This window comes from Salmo trutta, chromosome 30 (assembly GCF_901001165.1).
Source record: "Salmo trutta chromosome 30, fSalTru1.1, whole genome shotgun sequence".
Taxonomy (NCBI): domain Eukaryota; kingdom Metazoa; phylum Chordata; class Actinopteri; order Salmoniformes; family Salmonidae; genus Salmo; species Salmo trutta.
This window is the reverse complement of record NC_042986.1, coordinates 45,057,680-45,072,050: the sequence shown is the minus strand read 5'-3', so window position 1 is coordinate 45,072,050 and position 14,371 is coordinate 45,057,680. Positions and strand designations below refer to the sequence as shown.

The 14,371-nt window shown below is 46.2% G+C and overlaps 1 protein-coding gene across 1 annotated transcript in view; it reads left to right on the top strand.

The window, feature by feature from the left end:
• The window catches only part of flna (filamin A, alpha (actin binding protein 280)), an 82,390-nt gene that overhangs the window by 50,983 nt on the left and 17,036 nt on the right, over positions 1-14,371 (top strand). The window contains exons 15-30 of the mRNA XM_029724299.1: positions 1,076-1,219; positions 1,355-1,478; positions 4,041-4,201; positions 4,391-4,481; positions 4,683-4,970; positions 5,684-5,796; positions 5,921-6,070; positions 6,217-6,535; positions 7,125-7,298; positions 8,159-8,321; positions 8,935-9,095; positions 11,995-12,162; positions 12,246-12,369; positions 13,289-13,445; positions 13,680-13,869; positions 14,082-14,105. Of these exons, the coding sequence (XP_029580159.1) occupies positions 1,076-1,219; positions 1,355-1,478; positions 4,041-4,201; positions 4,391-4,481; positions 4,683-4,970; positions 5,684-5,796; positions 5,921-6,070; positions 6,217-6,535; positions 7,125-7,298; positions 8,159-8,321; positions 8,935-9,095; positions 11,995-12,162; positions 12,246-12,369; positions 13,289-13,445; positions 13,680-13,869; positions 14,082-14,105 (2,551 nt within the window). The remainder of the gene's footprint in view (positions 1-1,075; positions 1,220-1,354; positions 1,479-4,040; positions 4,202-4,390; positions 4,482-4,682; positions 4,971-5,683; positions 5,797-5,920; positions 6,071-6,216; positions 6,536-7,124; positions 7,299-8,158; positions 8,322-8,934; positions 9,096-11,994; positions 12,163-12,245; positions 12,370-13,288; positions 13,446-13,679; positions 13,870-14,081; positions 14,106-14,371) is intronic.

Sequence of the window (14,371 nt, the reverse complement as noted above, 5' to 3'; positions counted from 1 at the left end):
GTTTGTCTTGTGGGAGGGCATGTCACTGGTGGTGTCCTCTCTCCGCTTTCTCCTTAATGGTCTGGAAGTCTGTTTCAAACAGCCTGATGTTACCTGGCGCCGTGACAGTCCCAGCCTGTTACCTGGCACCGTGACAGTCCCAGTCTGATGGTACCTGGCACCGTGACAGTCCCAGTCTTGTAGAGGTTGATTGTTATCATGGTGCTGTCTGGGTCGTCTGTGTCTGACTTTCAGCTTCCACCCGTTACAGATTCTCTCTGTCTTTATGGATGGGTAGTGAGAGCAGACTGCTGAGCGCCATGCATTTGGCTGGTCAGTGAGGAAGATGAGATGGATGGGTAGTGAGAGCAGACTGCTGAGCGCCATGCATTTGGCTGGTCAGTGAGGAAGATGAGATGGATGGGTAGTGAGAGCAGACCGCTGAGCGCCATGCATTTGGCTGGTCAGTGAGGAAGATGAGATTACTCACGTCACCGTTATTGTAGAGGTCTGCGGAAAGGGTTTCTGGCCTCCCCTTTAGTAGTTTCTATTTAAAAGCTTTCCTCGTTGTCATTTTGGTCCTCTGGAGGGTAAAGAATGGATTCTGAGCTGAGGAGGAGTGGGGACATGGTGCCTGTGGACTCTGCTGCCCCGTTGCCATAGCAACCGGTTTGTCTGCTGCTGTTGCTAGCTAGCGCTAATTTAGTTCAAAAACCAGCAAAAAGTGACAAATCTTTACACACAAAAAAACATATGTTTAAAGTTAGAGTCCGTGCTCCTTTCTGGTTTACTCACTCAGTTTGGTCGTTTGATGTAGTTGTATTAACCGCCTTTGCTAGGTTTGTTCTAGCTAATTTCTTCTGGCTAGCTTGTTAGCCTGCTGGCTAGGTCTTTGTTGTCTAGCAGCTAGCTAGAGTCAAAACTTCTTAACTTGAGGTGCAAAGTTACTTTTTTTCCTATTCTGAATGAATAGAGTTCATCACTTGTCTGAATCTTTTTCGATTAGAGTTTCTCATTCTAAAAACAAACATATGAAATATATCAGGAACTCATGTTGAGCATGTCTCTCTCTGTGTCTGTCTCATTCTCTCTCTAGGATGGTGAGGGTACCCCAGTAGATGTCCAGGTGAAGAATAACGGTAATGGAACGTACACCTGCAGTTACACCCCCAAGAAACCCCTCAAACACACCGTCATGGCGTCCTGGGGCGGAGTCAACATACCGGACAGTCCCTTCAGGGTGAGCACCCATACAGAAGAAACGCTGAATGGGGACTTGAGCTTCACGTACACACTTACCTCTACAACCCCGACACACTCTTCCTGACTGTTTTCTCGTGTGTGTGTGTGTGTGTGTGTGTGTGTGTGTGTGTAGATGACGATCGGGGCAGGCTGCCACCCTAACAAGGTTAAGGTGTCAGGTCCTGGTGTGGCTAAAACAGGGCTGAAGGCTTTTGAACCAACATTCTTCAATGTGGACTGTGCTGAGGCGGGACAAGGTAAGACCTTTACACTACACCAGCCTCGTTCTGAGTCCCTTCTTCCCCAAGTCTCTCACCTTTTCACTCCTCATGGATTTAAAAGGAATAAACTCGTATCGTGTCTGACGTGGAAGCTCCCTGTACTACTCAGAGTGGTGCTCAGAGCATGTGCTGACATTTTCAACCTCTCCCTGACCCAGTCTGTAATACCAACACAGTCCCTGTGCCCAAGAACGCCAAGGCAACCTGTCTAAATGACTACCGACCCGTAGCGCTCTACTCTGTAGCCGTGAAGTGCTTTGAAAGGCTGGTCATGGCTCACATCAACACCATTATCCTGGACCCACTCCAATTCTCATACTGACCCAACAGATCCACAGATGACACAATCTCTATTGTACTCCACACTGCCCTCTCCCACCTGGACAAAAAGAACACATACAGTACCACTAAAAAGTTTGGACACCTACTCATTCAAGTATTTTTCTTAATTTATTTTACAATTTTCTACATTGTAGAATAATAGTGAAGACATCAAAACCATAGAATAAAACGTGGAGTCATGTAGTAACCAAAAAAGTGTTTTTTAATTTGTTAAAGTAGCCACCCTTTGTCTGGATGACAGCTGTGGACCCCTTCCCTCTTTCAACATTTAGTTACGTTACAGCCTTATTCTAAAATGGATTAAATTATTTATTTTCCTCATCAACAGACAATACCTCATAATGTCAATGCGAAAACAGGTCTTTAGAAATGTTAACAAATGTATTTATTTTTTTAAAATCTGAAATACCTTATTTACATAAATATTCAGACCCTTTGCTATGAGACTTGAAATTGAGCTCAGGTTCATCCTGTTTCCATTGATCATCCTTGATGTTTCTACAACTTGATTGGAGTCCACCTGTGGTAAATTCAATTGATTGGACATGATTTGGAAAGGCACACACCTGTCTATATATAAGGTCCCACAGTTGACAGTGCATGTCAGAGTAAAAACCAAGCCATGTGGTCGAAGGAATTGTCCATAGAGCTCTGAGACAGGATTGTGTCGAGGCACAGATCTGTGGAAGGGTACCAACACATTTCTGCAACCTTGAAGGTCCCCAAGAACACAGTGACCTCCATCATTTGGAAACATGACTGTTACTAGACCTGGGCAATCGGGGGAGAAGGGCCTTGGTCAGGGAGGTGACCAAGAACCCGATGGTCACTCTGACAGCTCCAGAGTTCCTCTAGAGATGGGAGAAGCTTCCAGAAGGGCAACCATCTCTGCAGCACTCCACCAATCAGGCCTTTATGGTAGAGTGGCCAGATGGAAGCCACTCCTCAGTAAAAGGCACATGACAGCCTGCTTGGTGTTTGCCAGAAAGTACCTAAAGGACTCTCAGACCATGAGAAACAAGATTCTCTGGTCTGATGAAACTAAGATTGAATTATTTTGCCTGAATGCCAAGCGTCACATCCGGAGGAAACCTGGCACCATCCCTACGGGGAAGCATGGTGGTGGCAGCTTCATGCTGTGGGGATGTTTTTTTTCAGCGGCTGGGACTGGGAGACTAGTCATGATAGAGGGAAAGATGAATGGAGCAAAGAACGGCGAGATCCTTGATGAAAACCTGCTCAGGACCTCCGACTAGAGCGATGGTTCACCTTCCAACAGGACAACGACCCTAAACACACAGCCAAGACAACGCAGGAGTGGCTTTGGGACAGGTCTCAATGTCCTTGAGTGGCCCAGCCAGAGCCCGGACTTGAACCTGATCTAACATCTCTGGAGAGACCTGAAAATAGCTGTGCAGCGACGCTCCCCATCCAACCTGACAGATCTTGAGAGGATCTGCAGTGAAGAATGGGAGAAACTCCCCAAATACAGGTTGCCAAGCTTGTAGAGTCATACTCGAGGCTGTAATTGCTGCCAAAGGTGCTTCAACAAAGTACTCAGTAAAGGGTCTGAATACTTATGTAAATGGGATATTTGTTTTATTTTTAGCAGAACATTCTAAAAACCTACTTTAGCTTTGTCATTATGGGGGTATTGTGAAGTCATTATGGGGGTATTGTGAAGTCATTATGGGGGTATTGTGAAGTCATTATGGGGGTATTGTGAAGTCATTATGGGGTATTGAGTGTAGGTTGAGAAAGTATTTAATCCATTTTAGAAAAAGGCTGTAACATAACAAAAATTTATCTGGATGAAGTCTGAATACTTTCTGAATGCACTATAAAAAGCAAGTCAAACATTATTCCTCAGAATGAAGTTCCTATGTGAGAATTGCCAGAATTGCTAAATCGCCCTGCTGTCATACGCTGGCGTGGAATCACCCCACTGTCTTCCGGTGCGATCCCACTGGTATCTTTGCCATGTCATTGTACAGCTGGTGTGTGTGGGTGTGCCCCCCAGGTGACATCAGTATAGGTATAAAGTGTGTGTGTGCCCCCCAGGTGACATCAGTATAGGTATAAAGTGTGTGTGTGTGTGGCCCCCAGGTGACATCAGTATAGGTATAAAGTGTGTGTGTGTGGCCCCCAGGTGACATGAGTATAGGTATAAAGTGTGTGTGTGTGTGTGGCCCCCAGGTGACATCAGTATCGGTATAAAGTGCTCTCCAGGTGTGGTGGGACCAGCGGAGGCAGACATCGACTTCGACATCATCAGGAACGACAACGACACGTTCACCGTTAAATACACACCGCCAGGCGCTGGTAGCTACACCATCATGGTGCTGTTCGCTGACCAGGTGGGTAGAGTGTATATATACAGTAGTGTGGCTAACCCATCATGGTGCTGTTCTCTGACCAGGTGGGTAGAGTGTGTATATATACAGTAGTGTGGCTAACCCATCATGGTGCTGACCAGGTTGGGGGGGGGTGTGTGTGTGTGTGTGTGTGTGTGTGTGTGTGTTAACTACTTCCTCTCTGTCTTCCAGACCATCCCCATGACGCCCATCAGGATCAAAGTTGACCCGTCACATGACGCCAGCAAGGTCAAGGCTGAGGGACCTGGGCTGAACCGCAGTGGTGAGACACACACATGCTTAAAACGCACTCTCACTCTCTCTCACACATGCTTAAAACGCACTCTCTCACGAGCGTGCGCGCGCACACACTGTTTTAAATGAAAAGTTGAGGCTGTTTTTAAAAGTGATGAAAGACAGGAAGTTAGTTAGCCTTCACATACACGCTACCAGTAATGAATCTTTGTTGGTTTCCTCCCTCCAGGTGTGGAGTTGACCAAGCCAACCCACTTCACAGTAAACACCAAGGCTGCAGGTAAAGCCAAGCTGGACGCTGTGTTCTCCGGCCCGGCTAAAGGAGAGGCCGTTAAGGACGTTGAGATCATTAACAACCATGACAACACCCACACGGTCAAGTACACCCCCGTCCAGCAGGGGCCTCTGGGAGTGGCCGTCACCTACGGAGGAGATTCTATTCCCAAGAGCCCCTTCTCCATCCCTGTGGCTCCGAGCCTCGACCTCAGCAAGATACAAGTTGATGGACTGGGAGACAGTATGTACAAGAACCACTACAGTATATAGTATAGATGGTGATAACGGATCTGTAGTGATATAGTATAGATAGAGATATAGTGCTGTAGTATAGAGAGAGAGTGTGTGTGTATATATATATACACTACCGTTCAAAAGTTTGGGGTCACTAAGAAGTGTCTTTGTTGAAAGAAAAGCATTTGATTTTTTTGGTCCATTAAAATAACATCAAATTGATCAGAAATACAGTGTAGACATTGTTAATGTTGTAAATAACTATTGTAGGTGGAAACGGCTGATTTTTGAATGGAATATCTACATAGGCTTAGAGGCCCATTATCAGCAACCATCACTCCTGTGTTCCAATGGCACGTTGTGTTAGCTAATCCAACGAGTTTCAGAAACGTTATTTGTTTCTGGACATTTTGAGACTAATCAAACCCACAAATGCTGATGCTCCAGATACTCAACTAGTCTAAAGAAGGCCAGTTTTATTGCTTCTTTAATCAGAACAACAGTTTTCAGCTGTGCTAACATAATTGCAAAAGGGTTTTCTAATGATCAATTAGCCTTTTAAATCAATTAACTTGGATTAGCTAACATAACACGCCATTGAAACACAGGAGTGATGGTTACTGATAATGGGCCTCTGTACGCCATTAGATTTTTGAGCGACTTAGTCACTGCGTTCAAGTTTTAATAGTGTCTAAGCATTCTCTCTTTCTCTCTCTGTAGAGATAACGGTGGGTAAGGACCAGGAAGTGACCGTGAAGTCCAAGGGAGCAGGAGGTCAGGGGAAGGTGGGAGCTAAGGTTACAGGGCCCTCTGGGAAACCTGTCACCTGCAAGGTACTGAGCTTAATTGATTGATTTTTGCTCTGTTTAAACAGTTATTTATCCTAATTCTATGTTCATTGTTCAACACTTTGGGCTCAAACTATTTATAAAATGTGCTATACAATGTTAATCTAAGGTGGAAGCGGGGCTTAAACCAGAGACCAGTCAGGTGAAGTTTATCCCTCGAGAGGCGGGGCCATATCAGGTGGAGCTGACCTATGACAGTGCTCCCATCCCAGGATCCCCTTTCAAACCCACCGCCTACCCCCCCACCGACGCCACCAAGGTTAACATGACCTCTAACAATAGTTCAAATAGCTTGATCTTTGACTAGACCTTTTTATTATAAAAATCAAAGTTTATTTGTCATGCACAGGATACAGCATAGTGTTCACAGTACAATTAAATACTTCCCGGCCCTCCCTCTGTCAGGTGAAGTGTTCTGGCCCAGGGTTGGAGCGGGCCAAGGTGGGAGAGACTGGGGAGTTTGTGGTGGACTGTACCAACGCGGGTCCAGCTGAGCTGACCATAGAGATTATCAGTGACAGCGGGACAGAGGCGGAGGTCCACATCCAGGATAACGGAGACGGAACCTACACCATCACCTACATCCCCCTGTACCCCGGCTCCTACACCCTCACTATCCGCTACGGTGGGCAGGATGTACCAAACTTCCCCGCCCGTCTCACGGTGGAGCCGGCCGTCGACGCCAGTGGAATCCGCGTGTTCGGACCGGGAGTGGAGGGCAAAGGTCAGAGTCCGTTCTTTGTTCTAGGCGTCAAGGTTGTTATAGTTTTGTGTTTTTATATACATTTTATTTCATTTTTATTTGAAGTTTAGTTTATATTCAGACCTGATATATTAGTTTTTTATACAAATATTTCTTTCATTTAAAAAATATATTATTTAGTTTTAGAGTTTGGGACAGAAAGTATGGCGCCCTTTGGCTAGGCTCGCTCCCTGGTGGATTTCTTCCCTGTTAGCTAGTGATGGTGGATGCTTAAGCTCATCACTGTCTCCTGGAAGCATTTACCTGCCAGATTTAGAAGCTTGAAAACCCCATAAAGAACAAAAATAAGCATTGGCCATTAGATTTTTGCCAAAAGTTTAGGAGGGGAAAAAAACTAAAACTAAAAACAATTCATGATGGTTATTTCAGTTAGTTTTGGATTCAAAGATAATGGTTTTAGTTTTTCAAATGGGTTTTTATTATTTCAGTTTACTAAATATTTTTTTTTTTTCATGAATAGTTTTCGTTATAGTTTTAATTTGATATAATGACCTTTCTAGGTGTGTTCTTTGTTATAGACTTTGTTCATAGCCTGTGTTCTGTGTTCTAGGCGTGTTCCGCGAGGCGACCACAGACTTCACGGTAGACGCCAGAGCTCTGAACCAGACGGGAGGGAACCACATCAAGACGGTGATCCAGAACCCATCTGGAGCCGTTACCGACGCTGTCATCACAGACCGCCGTGACGGAACCTACAACGTAGAGTACACGCCCTACGAAGAGGGTGAGTTGGGGCCATCTGCTGGCCACTAGGGGTAGTGACCATGATATATACATACTGTCCACGCTCTGTATCCAGACACCATGATGTGTGTGTTGTCCAGAATGAGTGATCATGTACACAACTAACAAGTTTCAGAAGAAAGTTATTTGTTTCTGGCCATTTTGAGACTGTAATCAAACCCACAAATGCTGATGCTCCAGATACTCAACTAGTCTAAAGGACAGTTGTATTGCTTCTTTTAATCAGGGACAACAGTTTTCAGCTGTGCTAACATAATTGCAAAATGGTTTTCTAATGATCAATTAGCCATTTTAAAGTGATAAACTTGGATTAGCTAACACAACGTGCCATTGGAACACAGGAGTGATGGTTGCTGATAATGGGCCTCTAAGCCTATGTAGATATTCCATTAAAATCAGCCGTTTCCAGCTACAATAGTCATTTACAACATTAACGATGTCTACACTGTGTTTCTGATCAATTTGATGTTATTTTAATGGACAAAAGCACATGCTTTTCTTTCAAAAATAAGGACATTTCTAATTGACCCCAGTCTTTTGAACGGTAGTGTATGTTTAATGTCCAGGTCTCCCCCCCACAGTGTAAAGGTGGTCTATATAACTCTGTTCTGTCCGGGTCCCCACAGTGTAAAGGTGGTCTATATAACTCTGTTCTGTCCAGGTCCCCCAGTGTAAAGGTGGTCTATATAACTCTGTTCTGTCCGGGTCCCCACAGTGTAAAGGTGGTCTATATAACTCTGTTCTGTCCGGGTCCCCACAGTGTAAAGGTGGTCTATATAACTCTGTTCTGTCCGGGTCCCCACAGTGTAAAGGTGATCTATATAACTCTGTTCTGTCCAGGTCCCCACAGTGTAAAGGTGGCGTACGATGAGTCTCCAGTTCCCAACAGTCCGTTCCGTGTGGCAGTGACGGAGGGTTGTGACCCGGGGCGTGTACGTGCACATGGACCGGGCTTGGACAGCGGCATCACCAACAAGGCCAACAAGTTCACTGTGGAAACCCGGTACGACAGGCACTCTAACCCCCCCTCACACTCTAACCCCCCCCCGCACACACTAACTCCACTCTAACCCCCCCCGCACACTCTAACCCCCTCTAAAATGTTATCTAGCGAATGGGTTCACTGATCTTGGCCCGTGCGCTCTAGCCAATAACTCTAACCCCCCCTCCCCACTAACCCCTCCACACTCTAGCCAATAACTCTAACCCCTCCACACTCTAACCCCCCCCCCCCCCCCCCCTCCCCACTAACCCCCCCCTCTAGCCAATAGCTCACAGATACGGTGCCGGGACACGTGACATTATGATGGACAGAAGATCATTTCTATTTGTCAAAACGATCACATCACCAGAATAATCCCACAGCATGATGGTTATTATATCAACAAGCGTTTCCACCTCCATTTCTCACATCGCTCATTTTACCAACACAAAAAGATTCCATCTTGTCTAGCATATTTTTCTAGGGAACATTTTAGGAAAGTTTACTGACAAATTTGCTGTTTCCATCAGACCTGTTGACGTTATTTATTTATTTATTTAATCTGACATGTACTTTACTCGTATGAAAAGTGAATGGAACCCTGGTTAGTATGCTTCTCTCTCTCTCTCTGTAGTGGTGCGGGTACAGGAGGTCTGGGTCTGGCTGTAGAAGGCCCATCGGAGGCTAAGATGTCCTGCACCGACAACAAAGATGGCAGCTGCAGCGTAGAGTATGTTCCCTACGAGGCTGGAACATATAACCTCAACATCACCTACGGAGGACAGCCCATCGCTGGTAGGAATACACACACACACACACACACACACACACACACACACACGTACTTTTGTATTGTGCGTTTTAAATTGTGAAGCTAGCTAGTTATCTTCCCAATCTCAAATCAAACTTTGTCACATGCGCAGAATACAACAAGTGTAGACTTTACCGTGAAATGCTTACTTACAAGCCCTTAACCAACAGTGCAGTTCAAGAAGAAGAAAGTATTTATCAAGTAGGCTAAAGTAACACAATAACGAGGCTATATACAGGGGGTACCGGTACCAAGTCAGTGTGCAGGGGGTACAGGCTAGTTGAGGTAATCTGTACATGTAGGTGGGGGCGAAGTGACTGTGCATAGGTAACAAACAAACAGCGAGTAGCAGCATTGTACAGAAGGGAGTGGGGGGGTCAATGTAAATTGTCTGCCGATTTTTATTAACTGTTCAGCAGTCTAATGGCTTGGGGGTAGAAGCTGTTGAGGAGCCTCTTGGTCCTAGACTTGGTGCTCCGGTACCGCTTGCCGTGTGGTAGCAGAGAAAAGTCTAACTTCGGTGACTGGAGTCTCTGACAGTTCACTAGGCTTTCCTCTGACACCACCTATTATATAGGTTCTGAATGGCAGGAAGCTTGGCCCCAGTGATGTACTGGGCCGTACACGCTACCCTCTGTAGCGCCTTACGGTCAGATGCCGAGCAGTTGCCATACCAGGCAGTGATGCAACCGGTCAGGATGCTCTCGATGGTGCAGCTGTAGAACCTTTTGAGGATCTGGGGACCCATGCCAAGTCTTTTCAGTCTCCTGAGGGTGAAAAGGTTTTGTTGTGCCCTCTTCACGACTGTCTTGGTGTGTTTGGACCATGTTAGTTCGTTGGTGATGTAGACACCAAGGAAATTTAAACTCTCAAGAGGTTGTTGTCCTGGTACCACATAGCCTATAGGGAGGAGGTCAGAGACCTGGCTGTCTCATCATTGTTGGTGATCAGGCCTTTTGTGTCGTCAGCAAACTTAATGATGGTGTTGGAGTCGTGTTTGGCCATGCAGTCGTGGGTGAACAGGGAGTACAGGAGGGGACTAAGTACACCCCTGAGGAGCCCCTGTGTTGAGGATCAGCATGGCAGACGTGTTGTTGCATTTTCTTACCACCTGGGGGTGTCCCGTCAGGAAGTCCAGGATCCAGTTGCAGAGGGAGGTGTTTAGTCCCAGAGTCATTAGCTTAATGATGAGCTTCATGGGCACTATGGTGTTGAACGCTGAGCTGTAGTCAATGAACAGCATTCTCACATAGGTGTTCCTTTTGTACAGGTAAGAAAGGGAGGTGTGGAGTGCGATTGAGATTACATCATATGTGGATCTGTTGGAGTGGGTCTAGGGTGTCCAGGAGGATGCTGTTGATGTGAGACTTGACCAGCCTTTCAAAGCACTTCATTTAGGCAGGTTACCTTAGTGTTCTTGGGCACAGGGACTATTGTGGTCTGCTTGAAACATGTAGGTATTACAGACTCGGACAGGGAGAGGTTGAAAATGTCAGTGAAGACACTTGACAGTTGGTCTGCGCATGCTAGCAGTACACGTCTTGGAAATCCGTCTGGCCCAGTGGCTTTGAATGTTGACCTGTTTTAAAGGTTTTGTTCACGTCGGCTACCTAGAGCGTTATCACAGTCATCCAGAACAGCTGGTGCTCTTGTGCATGCTTCAGTGTTGCTTGCCTCGAAGCGAGCATAAAAGGCATTTGGCTCATCTGGTAGGCTCGTGTCACTGGTCAGCTCGCGTCTGGGTTTCCCTTTGTAGTCCGTAATAGTTTTCAAGCCCTGCCACATCCGACGAGCATCAGAGCCGGTGTAGTAGGATTCGATCTTCATCCTGTAGTGACGCTTTGCTTGTTTGATGGTTCGTCTGAGGGCATAGTGGGATTTCTTAGTGTCTGAAATAGTCTCCCACTCCTTGAAGCGGCAGCTCTAGCCTTTAGTTCGATGCGGATGTTGCCTGTAATCCATGGTTTCTGGTTGGGGTATGTACGTACAGTCACTGTGGGGATGATGTCATCGATGCACTTATTGATGAAGCCAGTGACTGATGTGGTGTGTTCCTCAATGCCATTGGATGAATCCCAGAACATATTCCAGTCTGTGCAGCAGAACAGTCCTGTAGCATCCATGTCATCTGACCACTTCCGTATAGACCGAGTCACTGGTACTTCCTGCTTTAGTGTTTATTCATAAGCAGGAATCAGGAGGATAGAATTATGGTCAGATTTGCCAAATGTGGGGTGGGGGGAGAGCTTTGTATGCATCTCTGTGTGGAGTAAAGGTGGTCGGATTATTTTTTTCCCTCGTTGCACATGTGACATGCTGGTAAAACTCATTTAAGTTTTCCTGAATTAAAGTCCCCGGCCACTCACAGCGCTGCTTCTGGGTGAGCATTTCTTCTTTGCTTATGGCCTTATACAGTTGGTTTTGAGTGGTCTTAGTGCCAGCTTTGCTTTGTGGTGGTAAATTGACGGCTATGAATAGTGTGGTCTACAGCTTATCATGAGGTACTCTAAAATCCCTCCAGCTCTATATTATCCGTGTCGTCGTTCAGCCACGTCTCGGTGAAACATAAGATGTTACATTTTTTTAAAGTCCCGTTGGTAGGATAATCTTAATAGTAGGTCATCAATTTTATTTTCCAATGATTGCAAGTTAGCAAGAAGAATGGAAGGCATTGGGAGTTTACTCGCTGGCCTCCGGATTCTCAGAAGGATCCCCGATCTGCGGCCTCTTTTCCGGAATCTGTGAGGATCGCTAGTGATCTTCTCAATCTGGGATAATAAAGAACTTGTACACAACATCCACTAAACCCACATTTGACCTCTCTCTCCCGGTCTCCCCTCTCTTTCTTCCCCCTCTGTCCCCCATCTCTTGCTCTGTCTTTAGGCAGTCCATTCCAGGTTCCTGTCAGCGACACTGTGGACAGTTCTAAGGTGAAGTGCCAGGGGGTGGGGCTTGGAACCAACGTGCGCGCCAACATTCCACAGGCCTTCACCGTGGACGCCTCTAAAGCAGGAGTTGCCCCTCTGCAAGTCAGAGTACAAGGACCCAAAGGTGTGTGTGTGTGTGCCAGCCCTTTATTTGATTCTAGAACTTTTGGTTCCTGTGTCCAACTCTGGTTTCTCTGTGGTGTGTAGGTGTAGTGGAGCCTGTAGAGTTAGTGGATAATGGAGACCAGACTCACAGCGTGAACTACACCCCGACCAGAGAGGGACCTTACTCTATTAACGTACTGTATGCTGACCAGGAGATCCCACGCAGGTAACACACACACACACACGCAGGTAATGCGCACACACTCCTGCAAAGTTTTTGTCACATGCACAGGATATAGCTGTAAACGGTACAGTGAAGTGGTTACTTGCATAGCAGCAATATCAACAGCAAAAAAAGAAAGTGTCCAGATATAAATAATTTATAGTTACTAGATGACTCTTAACCCGACACACTGGTCTAAAATGATGGGTCATGTGAAAGAAATGCTAAAACCCCCAGCCACATCTAGCTAAGTGGATGGGTCTCTATTATCTAGACATGTTGATGTAATACTATAGATGGCTGTAATCACCCCCAGCCACATCTAGCTAAGTGGATGGGTCATGTCATGTAATAATCCAGCCGACGTGGAGTCTTTTTGTTTAGACATGTAGCTAGCTAGCTAAACAATGAACCGGCATAATCCCAACTACTACCAAGACAAGCATCATAGCTGTAGTATGAGTCTGCAGGTAGCTAAAGCGAACACTCTATTCAACGTTAGCTAGCTAGCTAACATCAGGCTATAACTAGCAATGCGAAATGGATTCCTGATTCAAATAATATAACTATACAGATCATACATTTGCTAGCTAACTAACAGTAAGCTTTAACATAGCAAATAAAAACAACTTTCTGACAAAATTAGAAACATATGTTGAAAATGTAGCTAGACTCTTACCCGTATCCATGGATCAACACTTCACGGTAGACTGGAACCATTTAACTAACCATTTTGATTAACAAATGTATCTTCAAACACCGCTCCTGTGAAGTAGTGACATACGCCTAGTTTCCTGAAACGAGTCACATATAGACATAGGTCTCACACACACACACACACACACACACACACACACACACACACACATTTCTGTGAAAAATGGGGGGGGCTTCAGCTTCACAAAGTTTTGCTACTCTCCAGTCCCTACAAGGTGAAAGTGTTGCCTACCCATGATGCCAGCAAGGTGCGCGCCAGCGGCCCTGGTCTCAACACCACCGGAGTGCCCGCCTCTCTGCCTGTCGAGTTCACCATCGACGCCAAGGATGCAGGAGAGGGGCTGCTCGCTGTGCAGATCACTGTGAGTTCAGTTAACAGACCAATCAGTCTACTCCCACTGTGTCTGGCTGGTCTGTGGCCTGTCTGGCTGGTCTGTGGCCTGTCTGGCTGCATGTGTCTAGGAGGTGGCATTACCAGCGTCACGGGCCAGCTAGTCACTAGTGGGTCTGTCTCATTTCCATGGTGACATCACCAGTATGACTGTTTCCATTGGTTCACTCATCTGACGGTCTGTTTGCATGGTGACTGTGTCCAGGACCCCGAAGGGAAGCCTAAGAAGGCCAGTATCCGTGACAACCAGGATGGGACTTACCTGGTGTCGTATGTACCTGACATGACTGGTCGTTACACCATCCTTATAAAGTACGGAGGAGACGAGATCCCTTATTCTCCCTACCGCATCAGGGCTCTACCTACTGGAGATGCCAGCAAGTGTACCGTCACAGGTAACACACACACACACACAGTGTTTTTGGATCGGTATTGTGTGATGGTTTGAACTGTCCCTTCACCCCACACATCCTCCTCCACCCTGCTTCACTCCTCATCACATTTGTTTTCATCCCTCCGTTTGGAGCACCAGTTGTTACCTCTCACCCTGACTCTCATTGTATTTGTCACTGTTTCGCTCCCCTGCTTCCACCCTTCTCCTTCTCAGTGTCAATCGGCGGCCACGGCCTGGGTAAGAACACTTGGATGTTAGATCCACTAGTCTGGTCTTGTTCCGTCTCTGATCCATTACTTTGGTCTGTCTGCATGCAGGATGGCAATACCCATTTTACAGTTCAACTAGCTCCCTTTCCTGACTCACCTCTATCTCTGACCTCTCTCTCGCGCTATCTCGCTGTCTGTCAATTTCAATTCAAGGGGCTTTATTGGCATGGGAAAGATATGTTAACATTGCCAAAGCAAGTGAAATGGATAATAAACAATACAAAATGAACAGTA